Below are 17569 nucleotides of genomic sequence, written 5' to 3' on the forward strand. Positions count from 1 at the left end.
ATATATATGATTATGAAAGATTTGCATCATGATGGCGCCGCGGATTTGTTTGTCCTGTGTTTAGTAATCTTTTTTCAGTCAGTTTTACCAGAGAGAACTGCTGAACATTCGACAGCATACACCAGTCAATCTTTTCCCGTATTTTGAATATTCGGACGTTTTGTTGGACATTTTAGTCAGAGGCGTGGCTGTGTTGTGTAAACGCACTATGAGACGCAGGTGAGGGAGATGAGCAGGCGCGCTGGTCAAACTCCCATCAGCGGCGCTTTCGAACAATGCTGCCGAGCATTCATCTAGCGAATCTCTGCTCTCTCCCTAACAAAACAAAACAGACGAACTACATCTCCTCACCCGCACAAACAAGGACTTTTCAAACTCTGCTGCCTTGTGCTTCACAGAAACCTGGCTGAGTGAAGCCATTCCGGACAGTGCGTTATATCTGCCGGGCTTTGAGCTGTTCAGAGCGGATCGCATCACGGAGTTAATCAACATCAATGAAAGTTGGTGTACAGATGTAACAACGTTAAAGAAGATGTGCTGTCCTAATTTGGAAGCGCTCTTTATTAACTGTAAGCCTTTCTACTCGCAGCGGGAGTTTTCCTCGTTTATTCTGGTGAGTGTTTACAGGTGCATCTCAATAAATTAGAATGTCGTGGAAAAGTTCATTTATTTCAGTAATCCAACTCAAATTGTGAAACTCATGTATTAAATAAATTCAATGCACACAGACTGAAGTAGTTTAAGTCTTTGGTTCTTTTAATTGTGATGATTTTGGCTCACATTTAACAAAAACCCACCAATTCACTATCTCAAAAAATTAGAATACATCATAAGACCAATAAAAAAAACATTTTTAGTGAATTGTTGGCCTTCTGGAAAGTATGTTCATTTACTGCATATGTACTCAATACATGGTAGGGGCTCCTTTTGCTTTAATTACTGCCTCAATTCGGTGTGGCATGGAGGTGATCAGTTTGTGGCACTGCTGAGGTGGTATGGAAGCCCAGGTTTCTTTGACAGTGGCCTTCAGCTCATCTGCATTTTTTGGTCTCTTGTTTCTCATTTTCCTCTTGACAATACCCCATAGATTCTCTATGGGGTTCAGGTCTGGTGAGTTTGCAGGCCAGTCAAACACACCAACACCATGGTCATTTAACCAACTTTTGGTGCTTTTGGCAGTGTGGGCAGGTGCCAAATCCTGCTGGAAAATGAAATCAGCATCTTTAAAAAGCTGGTCAGCAGAAGGAAGCATGAAGTGCTCCAAAATTTCTTGGTAAACGGGTGCAGTGACTTTGGTTTTCAAAAAACACAATGGACCAACACCAGCAGATGACATTGCACCCCAAATCATCACAGACTGTGGAAACTTAACACTGGACTTCAAGCAACTTGGGCTATGAGCTTCTCCACCCTTCCTCCAGACTCTAGGACCTTGGTTTCCAAATGAAATACAAAACTTGCTCTCATCTGAAAAGAGGACTTTGGAACACTGGCCAACAGTCCAGTTCTTCTTCTCCTTAGCCCAGGTAAGACGCCTCTGATGTTGTCTGTGGTTCAGGAGTGGCTTAACAAGAGGAATACGACAACTGTAGCCAAATTCCTTGACACGTCTGTGTGTGGTGGCTCTTGATGCCTTGACCCCAGCCTCAGTCCATTCCTTGTGAAGTTCACCCAAATTCTTGAATCGATTTTGCTTGACAATCATAAGGCTGCGGTTCTCACGGTTGGTTGTGCATCTTTTTCTTCCACACTTTTTCCTTCCACTCAACTTTCTGTTAACATGCTTGGATATAGCACTCTGTGAACAGCCAGCTTCTTTGGCAATGAATGTTTGTGGCTTACCCTCCTTGTGAAGGGTGTCAATGATTGTCTTCTGGACAACTGTCAGATCAGCAGTCTTCCCCATGATTGTGTGGCCTAGTGAACCAAACTGAGAGACCATTTTGAAGGCTCAGGAAACCTTTGCATGTGTTTTGAGTTGATTAGCTGATTGGCATGTCACCATATTCTAATTTTTTGAGATAGTGAATTGGTGGGTTTTTGTTAAATGTGAGCCAAAGTCATCACAATTAAAAGAACCAAAGACTTAAACTACTTCAGTCTGTGTACATTGAATTTATTTAATACATGAGTTTCACAATTTGAGTTGAATTACTGAAATAAATGAACTTTTCCATGACATTCTAATTTATTGAGATGCACCTGTATATCGCGCCAAATGCGTGTTTGAATGCGGCGCTGCAACAGCTGGCTGAACAAATCACAGACACGGAACAATAATACCCGGACTCAGTTATTGTTATTCTTGGGGAATTTAACAAAGCAAACCTCACACGTGAACTGTCCAAATACAAACAGCACATCACATGCCCCACCAGAGACAGAAATATACTTGATCATTGCTACACAACAATAAAGGATGCATATCGCTCTGTTCCTAGAGTAGCTTTGGGACTACAGTACAGTTTTACTCAGCAGTCATTGAGTCTGTCCTCTGCACTTCAATAACTGTCTGGTTTGGTTCAGCTACGAAATCAGACATACAAGACTACAAAGGACAGTTCGGACTGCTGAGAGGATTAATGGTTGCCCCCTGCCCCCCCCCCCCCAAGAACTATACACTTCCAGAGTGAGGAAAAAGGCTGGAAAAATCACTCTGGACCCCACTCACCCTGCCCATTACCTTTTTGAACTGTTGCTTTCTGGCCGATGCTTCAGAGCTTTGAGCACCAGAACCATCAGGCACAGGAACAGTTTTTTCCCTCAGGCTATTCATCTCATGAACAGTTAAATTGCCCCATTGAGCAATAACTATGTGCAATACACAGTTTAGTCTTTCTTATATTTATCCAACACATCCAACCGCTTCTGCCATTACATTCCTCTAAAAAAAAAAAAAAAAAAAAAAAAAAAAAACAACATTTGCACTGTACATAACAGATTTGTATTTACACTGTACATAACAGATTGTATTGGATTTGCACTACCCATGTGTATGTGTGTATGTATGTATGAGTGTGTCTGTACGTATGTGTATAATTATTTTTTATTTGTTATTATTATCTATGTCTTGCTGCTGTTTTTGTATTGTTGTGCACTGGAAGCTCCTGTCACCAAGACAAATTCCTTTTATGTGTAAGCATACTTGGCAATAAATCTCATTCTGATTCTGATTCTGATTCTAAACTGTCTCTGGTATTGTAACTAAGATTTATTTGTATTTAATCCTGATCAAAAGTTTTCCATTCCACCCCCACAACTTTCCAAACAAAAACAATAGCAGTCATCCTCACAGAATTTGAGTGTTCATTGAATCATTTTTAAAACATATATATTTGATTGTATACATTTGTAAAAGCTTTAAATCAGTTATCTCAAATTAAATTAAATGTTTTAAATCAATTATTTATAAATAAAACTTTTCTGAACATTTTTGAACTCCTGTTATTATTATTATCATTATGTTTAACCAACATAGAATGGACTGTGGTAGCTATTTATGTAATACGGAAGCTGGTACAACACTGTGAAAACATTGTAAACTGAGTGGCATCCAATGGGTCAAGGGTCAAGAAGGGGCTCTCTGAAATCAAGCTGCAAAAACGCAAACTTCACCATGGGAAACCTCTGGGGAGGCTAATTAAAACAATAGCTTTTCAACAAAACAACATTTAAATATCCAAGCCTTTAATGCAAATCAACAGGTTTGTAAAAAAAAACAACTAATTTAAACATTTGAATGGTCCACAAGAAGAAATGGGATCATACATAGCAAAGCACATCCCTGAAAATCAACAGTACTAGTGCATGTATATTGGATGTAGTAATTATATTTATCTTTAACTTTTACATATTTTTTTTAAATATGAATAAAAATTACTACTGTCATTATAAATCAGTAATGTCTGTAAATGATACCATTAACATTGTGCCTTCCTTCTCAGGATGTCTCACATACAGTTCCTACTACTTCTGTATGATTTCAGTTTATAGACTTCATTAATGGTGTTAAAATTGTATGGTCATACCTACATAACATGGCATTTACTGAGTTTCTTAATAAAAAAAATAAATAAAAAAAAACTTAAAAATACAACTGGAAATTTACTGTTAAGGCGCCATAAGGCGACATAGTCATCATGTCGGCGTCTGGTCGTGCCATTAACAACCCAAATGGTCTTTTCCTTTTCTTTTATAAACTGAGCTAAAGATAATGCTTCACAGGAAATGTGAGTGTTTCTGTGCCTAAACAGTGTATTTAAAGTGCTTTCTGCAAAGGGAGGGGACAGAAACATGGACAGAATTATTAGTTGAAAGGGAAAAATTGGCAACACTTTACAATAAGGTTCCATTCTTTCACATTAGTTAACAATACTGCATTAGTATAATTAACAAACAATGAAGAATATACATGTATAGTTTTACAACTTTTATTAGTCTTTGTTAATGTTAATAAAAATACAATTGTTCATTGATAGTTCATGCTAGTTCATAGTGCAAAAATGAATGTTATGGTATATGTTATAGTAAATATTGAATCTAACATTTACCAAGATTAATAAATGCTGTAAAAGTATTGTTCATTGTTAGTTCATGTTAACTAATGTTGTTAACTAATGTTAACAAATGGAACCTTATTGTAAAGTGTTACTGAAAAATGTCATTTTGAAGAGTTTGAAAGGTAATTTGGTTGCTGTACATAATTTGTAATTGGTCAAATAAAAAAAGTGTTATAAACAGAAATAAACAGATACTCTATTGTGGCCTGACATGTATGAGTGTTTTAACCTTTTAGCCCAAAGCTCTATGAAATTTCCAGAGAAAGCACTTGTTTCTTGTACACTAACACCTTGAGAATGTGTTAGAGACTAAATAAATGAAAGTGGACAGCGGTTTCCTCCTCTATTAGTGTTAGAGAGGGTATTTCCAGAGAATAGATTTCCATTGCTTTTATTGGCAGACGTCACAAGTTCCAGGAAAGGAAGTCATGAACCATAGCTGAGCAGCCATATAACACCCCATTCCAATTATTTTCAGATCAGATTCCCAAATCGTGGAACTATCATATTAAGAAAGAACTAAAGACTACCTTTGGAAGGATCACTTCTGTGCATCACTAACAATGGTAAGTAAAAGGACCACAAGTATAACAAATTACAATTGTGTGCCTTTCTAACATACAGTTGAATATTAAGTATTGTTAAATATTATGTTCATCCCATTGATAGTTCTTTAATTTTGCAGGTCTTTTGCAACAACGTACCTTTACCAGGAGTCAAGCTTATGCAATTTTTTGCCTCCCTTGGTCTTATTTTCTCAGGTAAGAAAGAGAAACATATATTTAATTACAACCCCAATTCTAAAAAAGTTGGGACAGTCTGAAAAATGCTAATAAAAACAAAAATGAGTGATTTGTAAATTATAATCACCCATTGCAACTACACATTATATGATGTTTTACCCTGTGCATTTAATTATTATTATTATTTTTTTAAATGTACAGTAATTTCACAAGGTTAAACATCATATAATGTGTAGTTGTTGTGCTTTCAATATTGCAAAGGGTGAATATAATTTACAAATCACTCATATTAGTTTTTATTAGCATTTTTCATACTGTCCCAAATTTTTGGAATTGGGGTTGTAAATTAAAATATATACAGTGTCGTTCAAAAGTCAACATTTACATTTTTCTAATTTAATAACGTTTTTTTGTTTATTTTTTAAACAAATTGTCGCATTAACATTACAATTTGAGAAAAAAGTTTAATTAAAAAAATTAACACATTTTAGAATGTCTTAGTATTTGGTATGTAAAAAAACATGACATGCATGTGAACAATGACATGCATGTGAACTTGTACTGTATGCACTACAGAAGTTAACATGGTTAATGGGTTAGTCACAAAGTTGATTATTTTATTAGTGACCAAGAAATAGTGAAGAATCTTAAGTATTTCTTATTCATTTTACATCATAACATTTATTTGTTTAAAATTTATAAAGTCCTAGAATTTTCTATTTGCAAGTTTAAATTAGATTTTGAATCCCAGATTTGTAATGTGGCCTCAGACTTTTAAACGGCACTGTACATTCTTTTGTATTATAGTTGAGTATAAACAACCTGTCCAAAAATAATTCAAAGTTGCAATGCTTTAATTCTGCAGGGCTAAACATGTGGAGAGGCACTGAAGGCTGGTCATACCATTACTCAGCCAAAACCATGGACTGGGAAGATGCCAGAAACTGGTGCAGGCAGCACTACACAGACATGGTGGCCATCCAGAACAAAGAGGAGATATCTCACCTACACAACTTCCTTCCAAAACCAGAAAATGGATATTACTGGATCGGGATGCGTAAAACTGATGGCATCTGGACATGGGTGGGAACCAATAAGCAGCTTTCCAAGAAAGCTGAGAACTGGGCATATAAAGAGCCCAATAATGGAGGAAGTAATGAAGACTGTGTGGAAATGTACATTAAAAGAGGCAAAGATGATGGCAAATGGAATGACATGCCCTGTTCACGCAGTAATACTGCACTCTGTTACACTGGTAAGTAATGTGTTTACGTGGTGACAATGGAAATACAGTGTCCAACCAATACACTTGCAATTGAAAAAAGAATAGTAATTCTACTGTATCTGTGCATGCAAGTACTAGTGGTATTAACAGTAGCATTACAGAGTGTGGATGGATTTACTTAAAAGGATAGATCACCCAAAAATGACAATTCTGTCATCATTTACTCATCTTCATGTCGTTCCAAGCCCCTTTCTTCAGTGTAACACAAAAAGAGATGTTAGACAGAATGACAGCCTCAGTCACCATTCACTTTCATTTTATGGAAGAAAATAAAAATGCATTGAAAATGAATGGTAACTGAGACTCACATTCTGCCTAACTTCGTTTGTGTTTCATGGAAAAAGGAAAGTAAAACATGAAAATTTTACTTAAACATAAGAGCCAGGGCGATTAAAGATGACAAAATTATCCCTTTAAAAAAAAACATACACTAAACCGTTTCTCCCCCTCAGCATCCTGCAAAAATGACTCCTGCATCAGTGGTCAAGGAGAGTGTGTGGAGACCATAAACAACCACACATGTTCATGCTTTGAGGGTTTCTATGGAGAAAAGTGTGAGCATGGTGAGTAACATTTCTTTGGATACTGTTGACATGACCACACCTGCGGTGATATTGAAAGTTATGCAATGTAATCAGTGTACCTGTTTTCTGCTTTTTCAGTTGTAAAATGCAAACCAGAGGACATCACCACACCACATCATGGCAGTGTCCAGTGCTCTCATCCTAATGGAAATTTCTCATATAACTCTCAGTGTGAATACTCCTGTGAGGAAGGTTATAAAATAAAGGGTTCCAGTATGACAAGATGCACTTCTACCAAAGAGTGGTCAAGCAGACAACCGACCTGTGAATGTGAGTTGAATTTATATCATCCAAGGAAAAAGACACACATGATGTACATATGCAAATGCTTTATAGAAATACTCCAAAATATGTTATGGTTAAAATTTTATTTAAAACACATTTTTCACACTGTTTTTACTCAGATGATGTCACTGTACCAGAATATGAAAAGTTACGTTTGATGTATGGAGATGTCTTTTTATAAAATCTCCAATATTGGAGAGCACATTATTCACACTTTCCAAACTTTTCTGTTCATCTTTTTGCAGTTGTTCAATGTCCAGAGCTGACAGAGCCACAGAAGGGCACTATGCAATGCCACGATCCAATGGGCAAATTCAGCTACCAATCCACCTGTGAGTTTGTATGTGAAGAAGGATACACTTTGGGAGACTCCAGCTCTTCTACACTCTTCTGTGGGGCCAATGGACACTGGAATGCTTCACAACCCTATTGTAAAAGTAATAAGTGTTAGGTTTTTACTTTGAAAAAAAAAACAAAATATATATATATATATATATATATATATATATATATATATATATATATATGTGTGTAATTAATGTATTTTAACCTGCTGAAAAGAACAGCTTTTTCCATGCTGGCTCGGGCTGGCTAGTGCTAGTTTGGTGCTGGTCTAGCTGGTCTAGCTGGTGGAAACAGCTAAAACATGCAGGTCAACCTGCGTGGTCTTTCTGGTTAAGCTGGTTGACTATGGATCTTTTGCTGGTTAAGCAAGTTAAAGGAATATTCCGGCTTCTGTACATATTAAGCTCAATCAACAGCATTTGTGGCATAATGTTGATGAACAAAATAATATATCCTGACTTGTCCCTACTTGCCCCATCTTTCGACCTGTCCCTCCTCCCATTCATTCCCATTGTAAGTGTCTTTCTGTAACCTCAATTTTTTTTATTTTTTTTTAAAGGGATGAGTTGAAATTACTTTTTGTGGTAATCAACATTATGCCACAAATGCTGTCGATTGAGCTATTTTTGCATTAAACTCAGACTATTCCTTTAAGAAGCCAGATGGTGCCACCAGCATTCTAAACACAACAAATGCTGGTGACCATTAATACTGGTCTATTCTGTAAGGTATATCGACAGTTCTTCTCTTACCTATCTAAGGGTAGTCAAAATGGAACTTATTAGCACATCTGTTATGACATTAAAAATGTGAAATATTGCAAGGTAACTTTTATGTACTTTTCAGTTGTAAAATGCAAACCAGAGGACATCACGACCCCACATCATGGAGGTGTCCAATGCTCTCATCCTAATGGACATTTGTCATATGACTCAAACTGTGAATACTCCTGTGAGGAGGGTTATAAAATAAAAGGTTCCAGTACAACAAGATGCACTTCTACCAAAGAGTGGTCAAGCAGACCACCAACCTGTGAACGTGAGCTGAATTTTGGTCATGTACAGTAAATGACATATCTGATGTACATATAAGATGCTGTTAAAAAAAAAAAAAACTCCAACACACCATAAAACCGTTCACATTACTCACATTACTCACATTTTCCTTTGATATGTCTGTTCACCCATTTGTAGTTGTCCAATGTCCAGAGCTGACGGAGCCACTGGGAGGCACAATGCAGTGTCACGATCCTAAAGGTAACTTCAGCTACCAATCCACATGCGACTTTGTATGTGACGAAGGATACACACTAAGAGACTCCAGCTCTTCTACACTGTTTTGTGGAATCACAGGACACTGGAATGATTCACAACCCAACTGTGAAAGTAAGAAAGCACAGGTTTTTACTTAGAAAGACAATTTGTTTATGAAAGTTCTGCTCTTAGCTATCAGAAACTGTCAGCAAGTGGATTTAATCATGGTACCGTTTACTGCTTTTCAGTTGTAAAATGCAAACCAGAGGACATCACGACCCCACATCATGGAGGTGTCCAATGCTCTCATCCTAATGGACATTTGTCATATGACTCAAACTGTGAATACTCCTGTGAGGAGGGTTATAAAATAAAAGGTTCCAGTACAACAAGATGCACTTCTACCAAAGAGTGGTCAAGCGGACCACCAACCTGTGAACGTGAGTTGAATTTTGGTCATGTACAGTAAATGACATATCTGATGTACATATAAGATGCTGTTAAAAAAAAAAAAAAAAAAAAAACTCCAACACACCATAAAAACCATTCACATTACTCACATTACTCACATTTTCCTTTGATGTGTCTGTTCACCCATTTGTAGTTGTCCAATGTCCAGAGCTGACGGAGCCACTGGGAGGCACAATGCAGTGTCACGATCCTAAAGGTAACTTCAGCTACCAATCCACATGCGACTTTGTATGTGACGAAGGATACACATTAAGAGACTCCAGCTCTTCTACACTGTTTTGTGGAATCACAGGACACTGGAATGATTCACAACCCAACTGTGAAAGTAAGAAGGCACAGGTTTTTACTTAGATAGACAATGTAATTTTTTTTTTTCATGACAGTTCTGCTCTTAGCTATCAGAAACTGTCGGCAAGTGGATTTAATCATGGTACCGTTTACTGCTTTTCAGCTGTAAAATGCAAACCAGAGGACATCACCACACCAGATCATGGCAGTGTCCAGTGCTCTCATCCTAATGGAAATTTCTTATATGACTCTCAGTGTACATTTTCCTGTGAAGAGGGTTATAAAGTAAAGGGTTCCAGTACAACAAGATGCACTTCTACCAAAGAGTGGTCAAGTGGACCACCGACCTGTGAACGTGAGTTGAATTTATATCATCCAAGGAAAAAGACACACATGATGTACATATACAAATGCTTTATAGAAATACTCCAAAATATGCCTTGCTTAAAATGTTATTTAAAACACATTCTTCTCACTGTTTTTACTCAGAAGATGTCACTGCACCAGATTATGTGACTATCTGTGAAATAAACATAATCACCATTCACATTTTTTCTCTGCACTGCTCAGTTATTCAGTGCCCGGCCCTTGAGAACCCTGCGGATGGAGAGCTTATCTGCACTTCAGACTTTAGTTATGGAAGCAAGTGTATCTTCAGTTGTGCAGAGAGATACCGCCTCCAAGGGGCGTCAGAGATCAGCTGTACGAAAACGGCAGAGTGGAGTCAGGAAACACCTCACTGTGAAGGTAGTCAACAAACCTTTGAAAATATCCTGGGCTTTACTGTTTTGTAATTGGATTTTATTTAAAGGTGCAAACAATAATTTTTTCCTCTTTAAAAAAGTTTTACTCCCACAGAAATTAATAGTAATTTAAATAAATATCTATAAAACCATGGCCACTGAAATGAGTTGAAGACACCAGTCACATCAGTAACCTTATAAAAGCTGTTTTATTCTACATGGAGAGGGTCCCCTCATGGGGGATGCCATGTTAGAATCACACGACTAGCCTAATACTTCTTGCTTAATCTCAGTAACCCTTCTGTTATTGGACAATTTCACACGTTAATTAACGTAATCATGACTGACTGTAAATAGTACATTTTTACAATGGCATTGGAAAAGGAAAACTATTGCGTTTTAATTATGTTACATCCGTACCCGTAGGTGTCAGTGTCTTGCCAAGGTAAACGGCTGACAATGTCTGTTGGGTTGCAGATATACTGCAGATGTTTGATAACAAATTGAAAAAAATATTCTTCAACTGTAATGCTAAAGATTATCTTTTATTTTCTTTATTCTGCACTTTTCAGCTCATCCTGAAGCCTTGGTGACAGAGGTGACTCTTGGGGTTGCAGCTGCTGCCAGTAGCTCTGGTCTGTTATTAGCCCTCTGGATGCTGAAGAAATTGAGGCGTAATGGTGAGACAAACACTCTACAGAGTTTGCTTTTCAATAGCTACATACAGTAAATGAGTATTTAATTTAAAATTAATGCGAATATCTTCTATATTCGTCTTTGAAATAATAACAAAATATGACACAATCACTTAATTTTATAGCATATTAATTTAAATAGCATTTACCTGTAATTGCTAATCTGGATTTGTATATCTTTTTGTTTTCTGTACAGCTAACAAGTTTGACCTAAACAGGTGAGTTCTGGCTTTCTTTCCTGTTGAATATAAATATATGAAATTATCAATATAGTTACAAATGAACAGTCATACCTTTTGTCCAACTCCTATCTTTCCCAATTTATCAGTGTATCACTCTTGGTTTGAACTGTATAGGACTGTGCATATTCTATTTAACAATGCTTTTGTCTACTTTCATTTTTAGTAACTCAGAAATTGAAGATCAACCTCAGGTTTATAAGAACAGTATTGCCAGTCTCATATAGAGCAGAAAAGCATCAGAATACGCAGAGGTGAGCATATATTCCTAATGATCATGAAAGCTTATAACACATGTAGGCTACAGTCCATTATGTGTAATGTTAGTGGTATATTTTTTTTCTGAAATGTCACTAAGTGTATGAATGATCCAAAGATAAATCAATGCAATGTCCATTTTTTGCAGGACTCTACCAATGCTGCGCCGGTGGACATAGAAATCCTTGTAATTGCATTTCCAAAAAACACACTTCACAAGATCTTCATAAGGGAACCACAGTGATGGGCATTACAGTCTTCATTAAATGTGATTTTTACTTCCTAATGGAAGCTTTTATTATTTACCTGACTGAGCACATTGTTCTTTAATGTGTTGTGTGTGAATGTTCTTGTTGTAATGTTATTAATATACACTATTTTATTGTACTTATTTATATTTTTAAGCAGTGTTAGTCTAATTAAACTGTTTGACAAAATAAACCCAATACATTTGGACTTTCTTGAAGAGTTGCGACTTTGGTGTTTCAATACATTTCCCAACTGTACATGAGTGCCTAAGATTACATGCATCTTTCTAAAAACATAAAGTCCCCTTTTCAGGATGGTTAAGCATCAGCTTTGAAAGCAAATGAAAAAAAAAAAAAATAACATCTCAATTCTATGATTGATCATTCCATTTCCAGACAGCTTTTCAGTTAGCAGTATATTTGAATCTCATCACCTAAATAAAAGACAGAATTGCAGTGATTGTACTACTCCTGTATCTTTCCTCACCTAAGAGTGAGTAAACACATTAACATTGTGAATGCAGTGAAAGGTTTTGTTTAAATAACCCAGGTCATATTCATCTGGGTGCATCCTGTGACTGTGCTTCCCCGAAGCTGTGTACAATATACACTACCGGTCAAAGGTTTTGAAACACTTGACTGAAATGTTTTTCATGATCTTACAAATCTTTTGATCTGAAGGCGTATGCTTAAATGTTTGAAATTAGTTTTGTAGACAAAAATATAATTGTGCCACCATATTAATTTTTTTCATCATAAAACTAAAATTAAATTAAATTTTATATATATATATATATATATATATATATATATATATATATATATATATATATATATATATTTTTTTTTTTTAATGGATGACTTGGACCAAATAATAAAGAAAAGCAGCCAATAAGTGCCCAACATAGATGGGAACTCCTTCAATACTGTTTAAAAAGCATCCCAGTGTGATACCTCAAGAAGTTGGTTGAGAAAATTTCAAGAGTACATGTCTGCAAATTCTAGGTAAAGGGTGAGTACTTTGAAGATGCTAAAATATAACACAGTTTTGATTTATTTTGGATTTTGTTTAGAAACAACATAATTCCCATAGTTCCATTGATGTTATTCCATAGTTGTGATGACTTTACTATTATTCTAAAATGTGAAGAAAAAAATTGTAATAAAGAATGAGTAAGTGTTTCAAAACGTTTGACGCTGTAGGTCAGAAAATGTATGCATGTTCTGTGAGCTATTTTTAGTGAGTTAGCTTTTGTTCGCCTCTTTTTGGGAACTTTCCCCTTGATAATTAGAAAACATCCCTTAGAGGTTGTAATACTTTATTTACTTTCTTTTAAAATAGACAAAATAGTATTCATGTGATCTAAAATGTTGTTTGTTTATCACATGCTCAAATAAAAACTTTTAACCATCATATGCATCTTTTGTGCATCATGATTTTATTTGTTCTATAGATATGATGATTTTATGAAAAGATAAAAGAACGTATAAAAATGACTAGCCATTTCCAGAAAGTGCCATTCTTTCTCAGGCCAGCAGTCATGACGTTACAAAATGTTTATTCATTCAAACCAGTGATGAAACATCCTGCAATTTTATGCTAAAGTCTGATATATATATATATGCATATGCATATGTATATATGTGTGCTGGAAAACCCCACAGCTTTCAAAATGAACAAGATTTTATGGGAGAGCAGATGACTGAAATGTATCTAGGGATATACTTCTCAAGTAAATACCACAGAAGTGATTCAACTGAAAGGAGACTAAAGAAGACCATGGTATGTATTGATTAGGAATCTATAGTTTACTACTATATTATATTAAATGCAAACCCTGCAAAAGAAAAAAAATACTTGTATACATTTATATAATGCATATAAGCAAGTGGTTATTTTAAATGTCCAGACTGGAGGTGTTTTGAAGCTTAGAGCTACATTTGGACACATTGGACTTTTGATGATGTATCTCAGGGTGATATTGGGTAAGTGTATGCTTCATTCATTCTCCTCAAGGAAAAAAAAAAGAATTTATAAATCCTATATACTGTAAATAGGATTAACTTCTTTTGCCATGAATTTTTTCACATTTAACCATTGAAAAACTTTGCAGTCTATGTCGATGGATGGACTTACAGTTACTCAAATAAAACAATGTCATGGAATAACTCAAGGAAGTGGTGTCAAACAAATTACACAGATGTTGTGATGGTCCACAATGAAAATGTAACACGTTTCCTCATAAATAATTTGCCACAAATATCTGGCTCTTACTACTGGATTGGAATCAAAAAGATTGATGGTATTTGGACTTGGGTTGCCAATGGACAGGTTGTGGACTATCAACCTTGGGCAATAAATGAGCCCAACAACGTAAAGTCTAATGAAAACTGTGTGGAGATGTACATCAGCATCTCAGAAAATAATGGCAAGTGGAATGATGAAGGTTGTGAAAAGGAAAAGCTTCCAATATGCCAAAAAGGTAAGGAGACAGGGTGGCAAGGTGCAATAATGTGATATGTTAAGCCTTACTTGTTGCCTTTCTTTTCAGTTTGAGCACATATTTACATTAAAGTATTAATTTTCACCAGTATTGTGAAATCCTCTCAGAGACAGAAAAAATTAGATGCTTAAAGGGATAGTTTACTCCAAAATAAAATTCTGTCATCATTTACTCACCCTTATGTTGCTCCAAATCTAAATGCCTTTCTTCCATGAAACACAAAATGTGATATCCTCAGTCCTCATTCTTTTTTATTGTATGAAAAAAAGATGCAATAAAAGTGAATGGTGACTGAGACTAACATCTTTTGTGTGCCACATAACATTTACAAAAAAAAAGTCATATGGGTGTGGAACAATATGAGGGTGTGCAAATAATGATGGATTTTTTATTTTTGGCTGATTTATCCCTTTAATAGTAATATGTAATAGTTTAGTAATATGATTTTAAAACAAGAAATAAAATGGGAAAGGCCTATAACATTTTGGAATTCATTTTTTAATAGTCTTTAAAGAGCGTCTCTCCTAAATCTGTATATTTTCTCTCAGCACAATGTCTAAACAATTCATGCAGTGATAGAGAAGACTGTTTCGAACAAGTCAACAACTTCACCTGCACGTGTAAGCCAGGTTTGTCGGGGCCGCGCTGTGAAACAGGTCAGGACGAAATGTATTTCAACAGGAATCCAAATGTCTTATTTTATAACATTAAATTTATTGATGAAATGAAATGAGAGCCAGCAATTGTTATAATCCAGATTATCACAATGCATGTTGTGAAGAATGTTACTATGACCATGACACATGTATGGTTTCAAAATATATATATATTTTTTTTTTTACTCAACTTTAAATCTTTGTTAATGTTTATAAATATTATGATCATTTGATGTTAGAAATTCCTTGATCATGCAAGCTCTTCTCTCTCTCCAGCTGTATCATGTGAGAAGCTATCCGCACCGCAGCATGGCTGGATGGATTGTGCTGGTTTTTATGGGAATCATTCCCTCAACTCAACCTGTACATTTTTCTGTGCTTCTGGTTACAAACTGAGTGGCACAGCTGAGCTCAAATGCAATTCCTCAGGTGCATGGAATGCACCTCCACCTTCATGTGCAGGTACAAATTAAGCTCCCGTGTTTACATCAATATTTCTAAAACTTGAATGTACTGTATGTATAAGAGGATCTCTCGTGCCAGTCAATCTTGTGTACCACATCCAAATTCAAGTGAATTGTTTCCCAAATGTCTGATGGCAGTGGAGTGTTACCCCCTCCTTTTGTTTGGTGGTGGCTTGATGAACTGCTCTGAAGGGCATGACACCTACAGATCTACCTGTAGAGTCCAGTGTCCACCTGGTCATCTGCTGCTGGGTTTTGCTGAGTTCTCCTGCAGAGCTGATGGCACATGGGTGTCTTCCTTTCCGCTAATGTGTGCAAGTGAGAACTTTCAAGCATTGAAATGAACACACTTTTCCTGTTTAATAGAATGAGAGTCTCAATAGAATGAGAGTTTCCCATATGCTCACAGTAGATTGTTTTGCTACCCCTCCTCAGATTATGTCCATTTCCTATGGGCACTTTTGGGATGCTTTGGCCTATCAATGTTCTGTTGCTGTCTATTATGCTGTTCCAAATGCAGAAAGAGTGAGTATAGTGTGAAGTCTATGTATGTATGTATCTATCTATCTATCTATCTATCTATCTATCTGTCTGTCTGTCTGTCTGTCTGTCTGTCCATCAGTCTGTCTATTAACTTGTGTTTTTCTTTTTAAATTTAATCCTAGGTAGGAAGGCAGTCAGATCAAGGTAAAGTATGTTTACTGTAAGTTTTCTTGCAATTACTTTCTTTTTGTTCTTATTTAAATTTAAAGTGTGTTTGAATCTCGCTAATTCCACCATGTTTCTATCAGAACTCAACAGGAGACAATAAATCAAGTGAATGAAGCAGAACACACACCACTAGAGGGCCCTGCCTGTTCAGCATAAATGTGTCTAATCTGGCAACAACTAGTTCCACTTGATGATTCAGAAGATTAATCTGATTCGGTTCATATTTTTTTAATATAAAAACTAAGCATAAAAATAAGTTTTGTATGTGCAGATGATTAATAAAGTCATCAATAATATTCCTAATCTTTTGCTCAATGTTTGATGTTGTTTATTGTTGCTGGTACAAAACATAATATTATAAATGATTGTCATTTGTCCTGAGATATTACTCTCTCTCTAACTATCTATTATGAATGTGTGTGACATAAATAATCATAACTACTGGGGGGCCTGGGTAGCTCAGCGAGTATCGATGCTGACTACAACCCCTGGAGTCACAAGTTTGAATCCAGGGTGTGCTGAGTGACTCCAGCCAGGTCTCCTAAGCAACCAAATTGGCCCGGTTGCTAGGGAAGGTAGAGTCACATGGGGTAACCTCCCCGTGGTCGCGATTATTGGTTCTAGCTCTCAATGGGGCGCGTGGTAAGTCGCAGAGAGTAGCATGAGCCTCCATGTGCAGTGGGTCTCCACGGTGTCATGCACAACAAGCCACGTGATAAGATGCACAGACTGGCGGTCTCAGAAGCAGAGACAACTGAGACTTGTCCTCCACCACCCGAATTGAGGGGAGTAAACACACCACCACGAGGACCTAATAAGTAGTGGGAATTGGGCATTCCAAATTGGGAGAAAGGGGGATACAAAAATAAATAAATAATCATAACCTTTTTACTGTTAATTTTCTGGCATATAACGTCAGCCTTTGGCTTGCCCCTTTAATGACAGCACTATTACACAACTTCCTTCCACCTAATTCCCCATAGCTGACTGCATACCCTACAAGCAAATCATAATTATCAGTCATTTTAATCAAATTAAATGAAACTGCACAGTTGCAATGAAGGTAAGATGAACTATGAGCAGCCGCGGGCCGTGCATTTTAAGTCTAGGCCTTCAGTGTGATGCCATTGAGAAAACACAGTTTCACAATGAGTAAGATGCTTAGATGATCATACATTACATGGCAGTCAGCTAGTAATACCAACTGACATTTTAAAAACACGTCCGTGCATGAAAGC

General features: G+C 36.3%; 2 protein-coding genes across 6 annotated transcripts; both read left to right on the forward strand.

Annotated features, from left to right (window-relative positions):
• The first annotated feature begins 5000 nt into the window (after positions 1-5000).
• Positions 5001-12214, forward strand: sele (selectin E). 5 transcript variants are annotated; one of them, XM_051655720.1, is made up of 16 exons: positions 5002-5125; positions 5245-5320; positions 6168-6557; positions 7040-7150; positions 7250-7441; positions 7702-7893; positions 8648-8839; positions 8995-9186; positions 9303-9494; positions 9659-9850; positions 9977-10168; positions 10384-10560; positions 11129-11236; positions 11448-11469; positions 11657-11744; positions 11897-12214. In XM_051655720.1, exons 1-15 carry the CDS (start codon positions 5123-5125, stop codon positions 11715-11717), a joined length of 2292 nt encoding a protein of 763 aa, XP_051511680.1. In that variant the 5' UTR covers positions 5002-5122; the 3' UTR covers positions 11718-11744; positions 11897-12214. The 5 variants fall into 5 exon arrangements, with proteins under 5 accessions (XP_051511684.1, XP_051511682.1, XP_051511680.1 ...); XM_051655724.1 differs by lacking the exons at positions 8995-9186; positions 9303-9494 and having other exon boundaries at positions 5001-5125; XM_051655722.1 differs by lacking the exons at positions 8648-8839; positions 8995-9186 and having other exon boundaries at positions 5001-5125.
• Positions 12215-12969: 755 nt separating this feature from the next.
• LOC127416390 (L-selectin-like) lies at positions 12970-16627 on the forward strand. Its single transcript, XM_051655731.1, has 10 exons — positions 12970-13001; positions 13662-13779; positions 13907-13982; positions 14111-14479; positions 15049-15156; positions 15433-15618; positions 15759-15938; positions 16056-16145; positions 16286-16307; positions 16412-16627. Exons 1-10 carry the CDS (start codon positions 12985-12987, stop codon positions 16485-16487), a joined length of 1242 nt encoding a protein of 413 aa, XP_051511691.1. The 5' UTR covers positions 12970-12984; the 3' UTR covers positions 16488-16627.
• Positions 16628-17569: the final 942 nt, after the last annotated feature.

The sequence above is a fragment of the Myxocyprinus asiaticus genome, chromosome 25 (genome assembly GCF_019703515.2).
Source record: "Myxocyprinus asiaticus isolate MX2 ecotype Aquarium Trade chromosome 25, UBuf_Myxa_2, whole genome shotgun sequence".
Taxonomy (NCBI): domain Eukaryota; kingdom Metazoa; phylum Chordata; class Actinopteri; order Cypriniformes; family Catostomidae; genus Myxocyprinus; species Myxocyprinus asiaticus.

What these genes read in the sequence shown, in the direction of transcription:
- sele (XM_051655720.1), top strand. An exon ending in CAGACAACCGACCTGTGAAT is followed by an intron (nt 7,442 to 7,701) that starts GTGAGTTGAATT and finishes ATCTTTTTGCAG; the next exon opens with TTGTTCAATGTCCAGAGCTG. An exon ending in TGGACCACCGACCTGTGAAC is followed by an intron (nt 10,169 to 10,383) that starts GTGAGTTGAATT and finishes TGCACTGCTCAG; the next exon opens with TTATTCAGTGCCCGGCCCTT.
- LOC127416390 (XM_051655731.1), top strand. An exon ending in GTATCTCAGGGTGATATTGG is followed by an intron (nt 13,983 to 14,110) that starts GTAAGTGTATGC and finishes AAAACTTTGCAG; the next exon opens with TCTATGTCGATGGATGGACT. An exon ending in ACCTCCACCTTCATGTGCAG is followed by an intron (nt 15,619 to 15,758) that starts GTACAAATTAAG and finishes GTCTGATGGCAG; the next exon opens with TGGAGTGTTACCCCCTCCTT.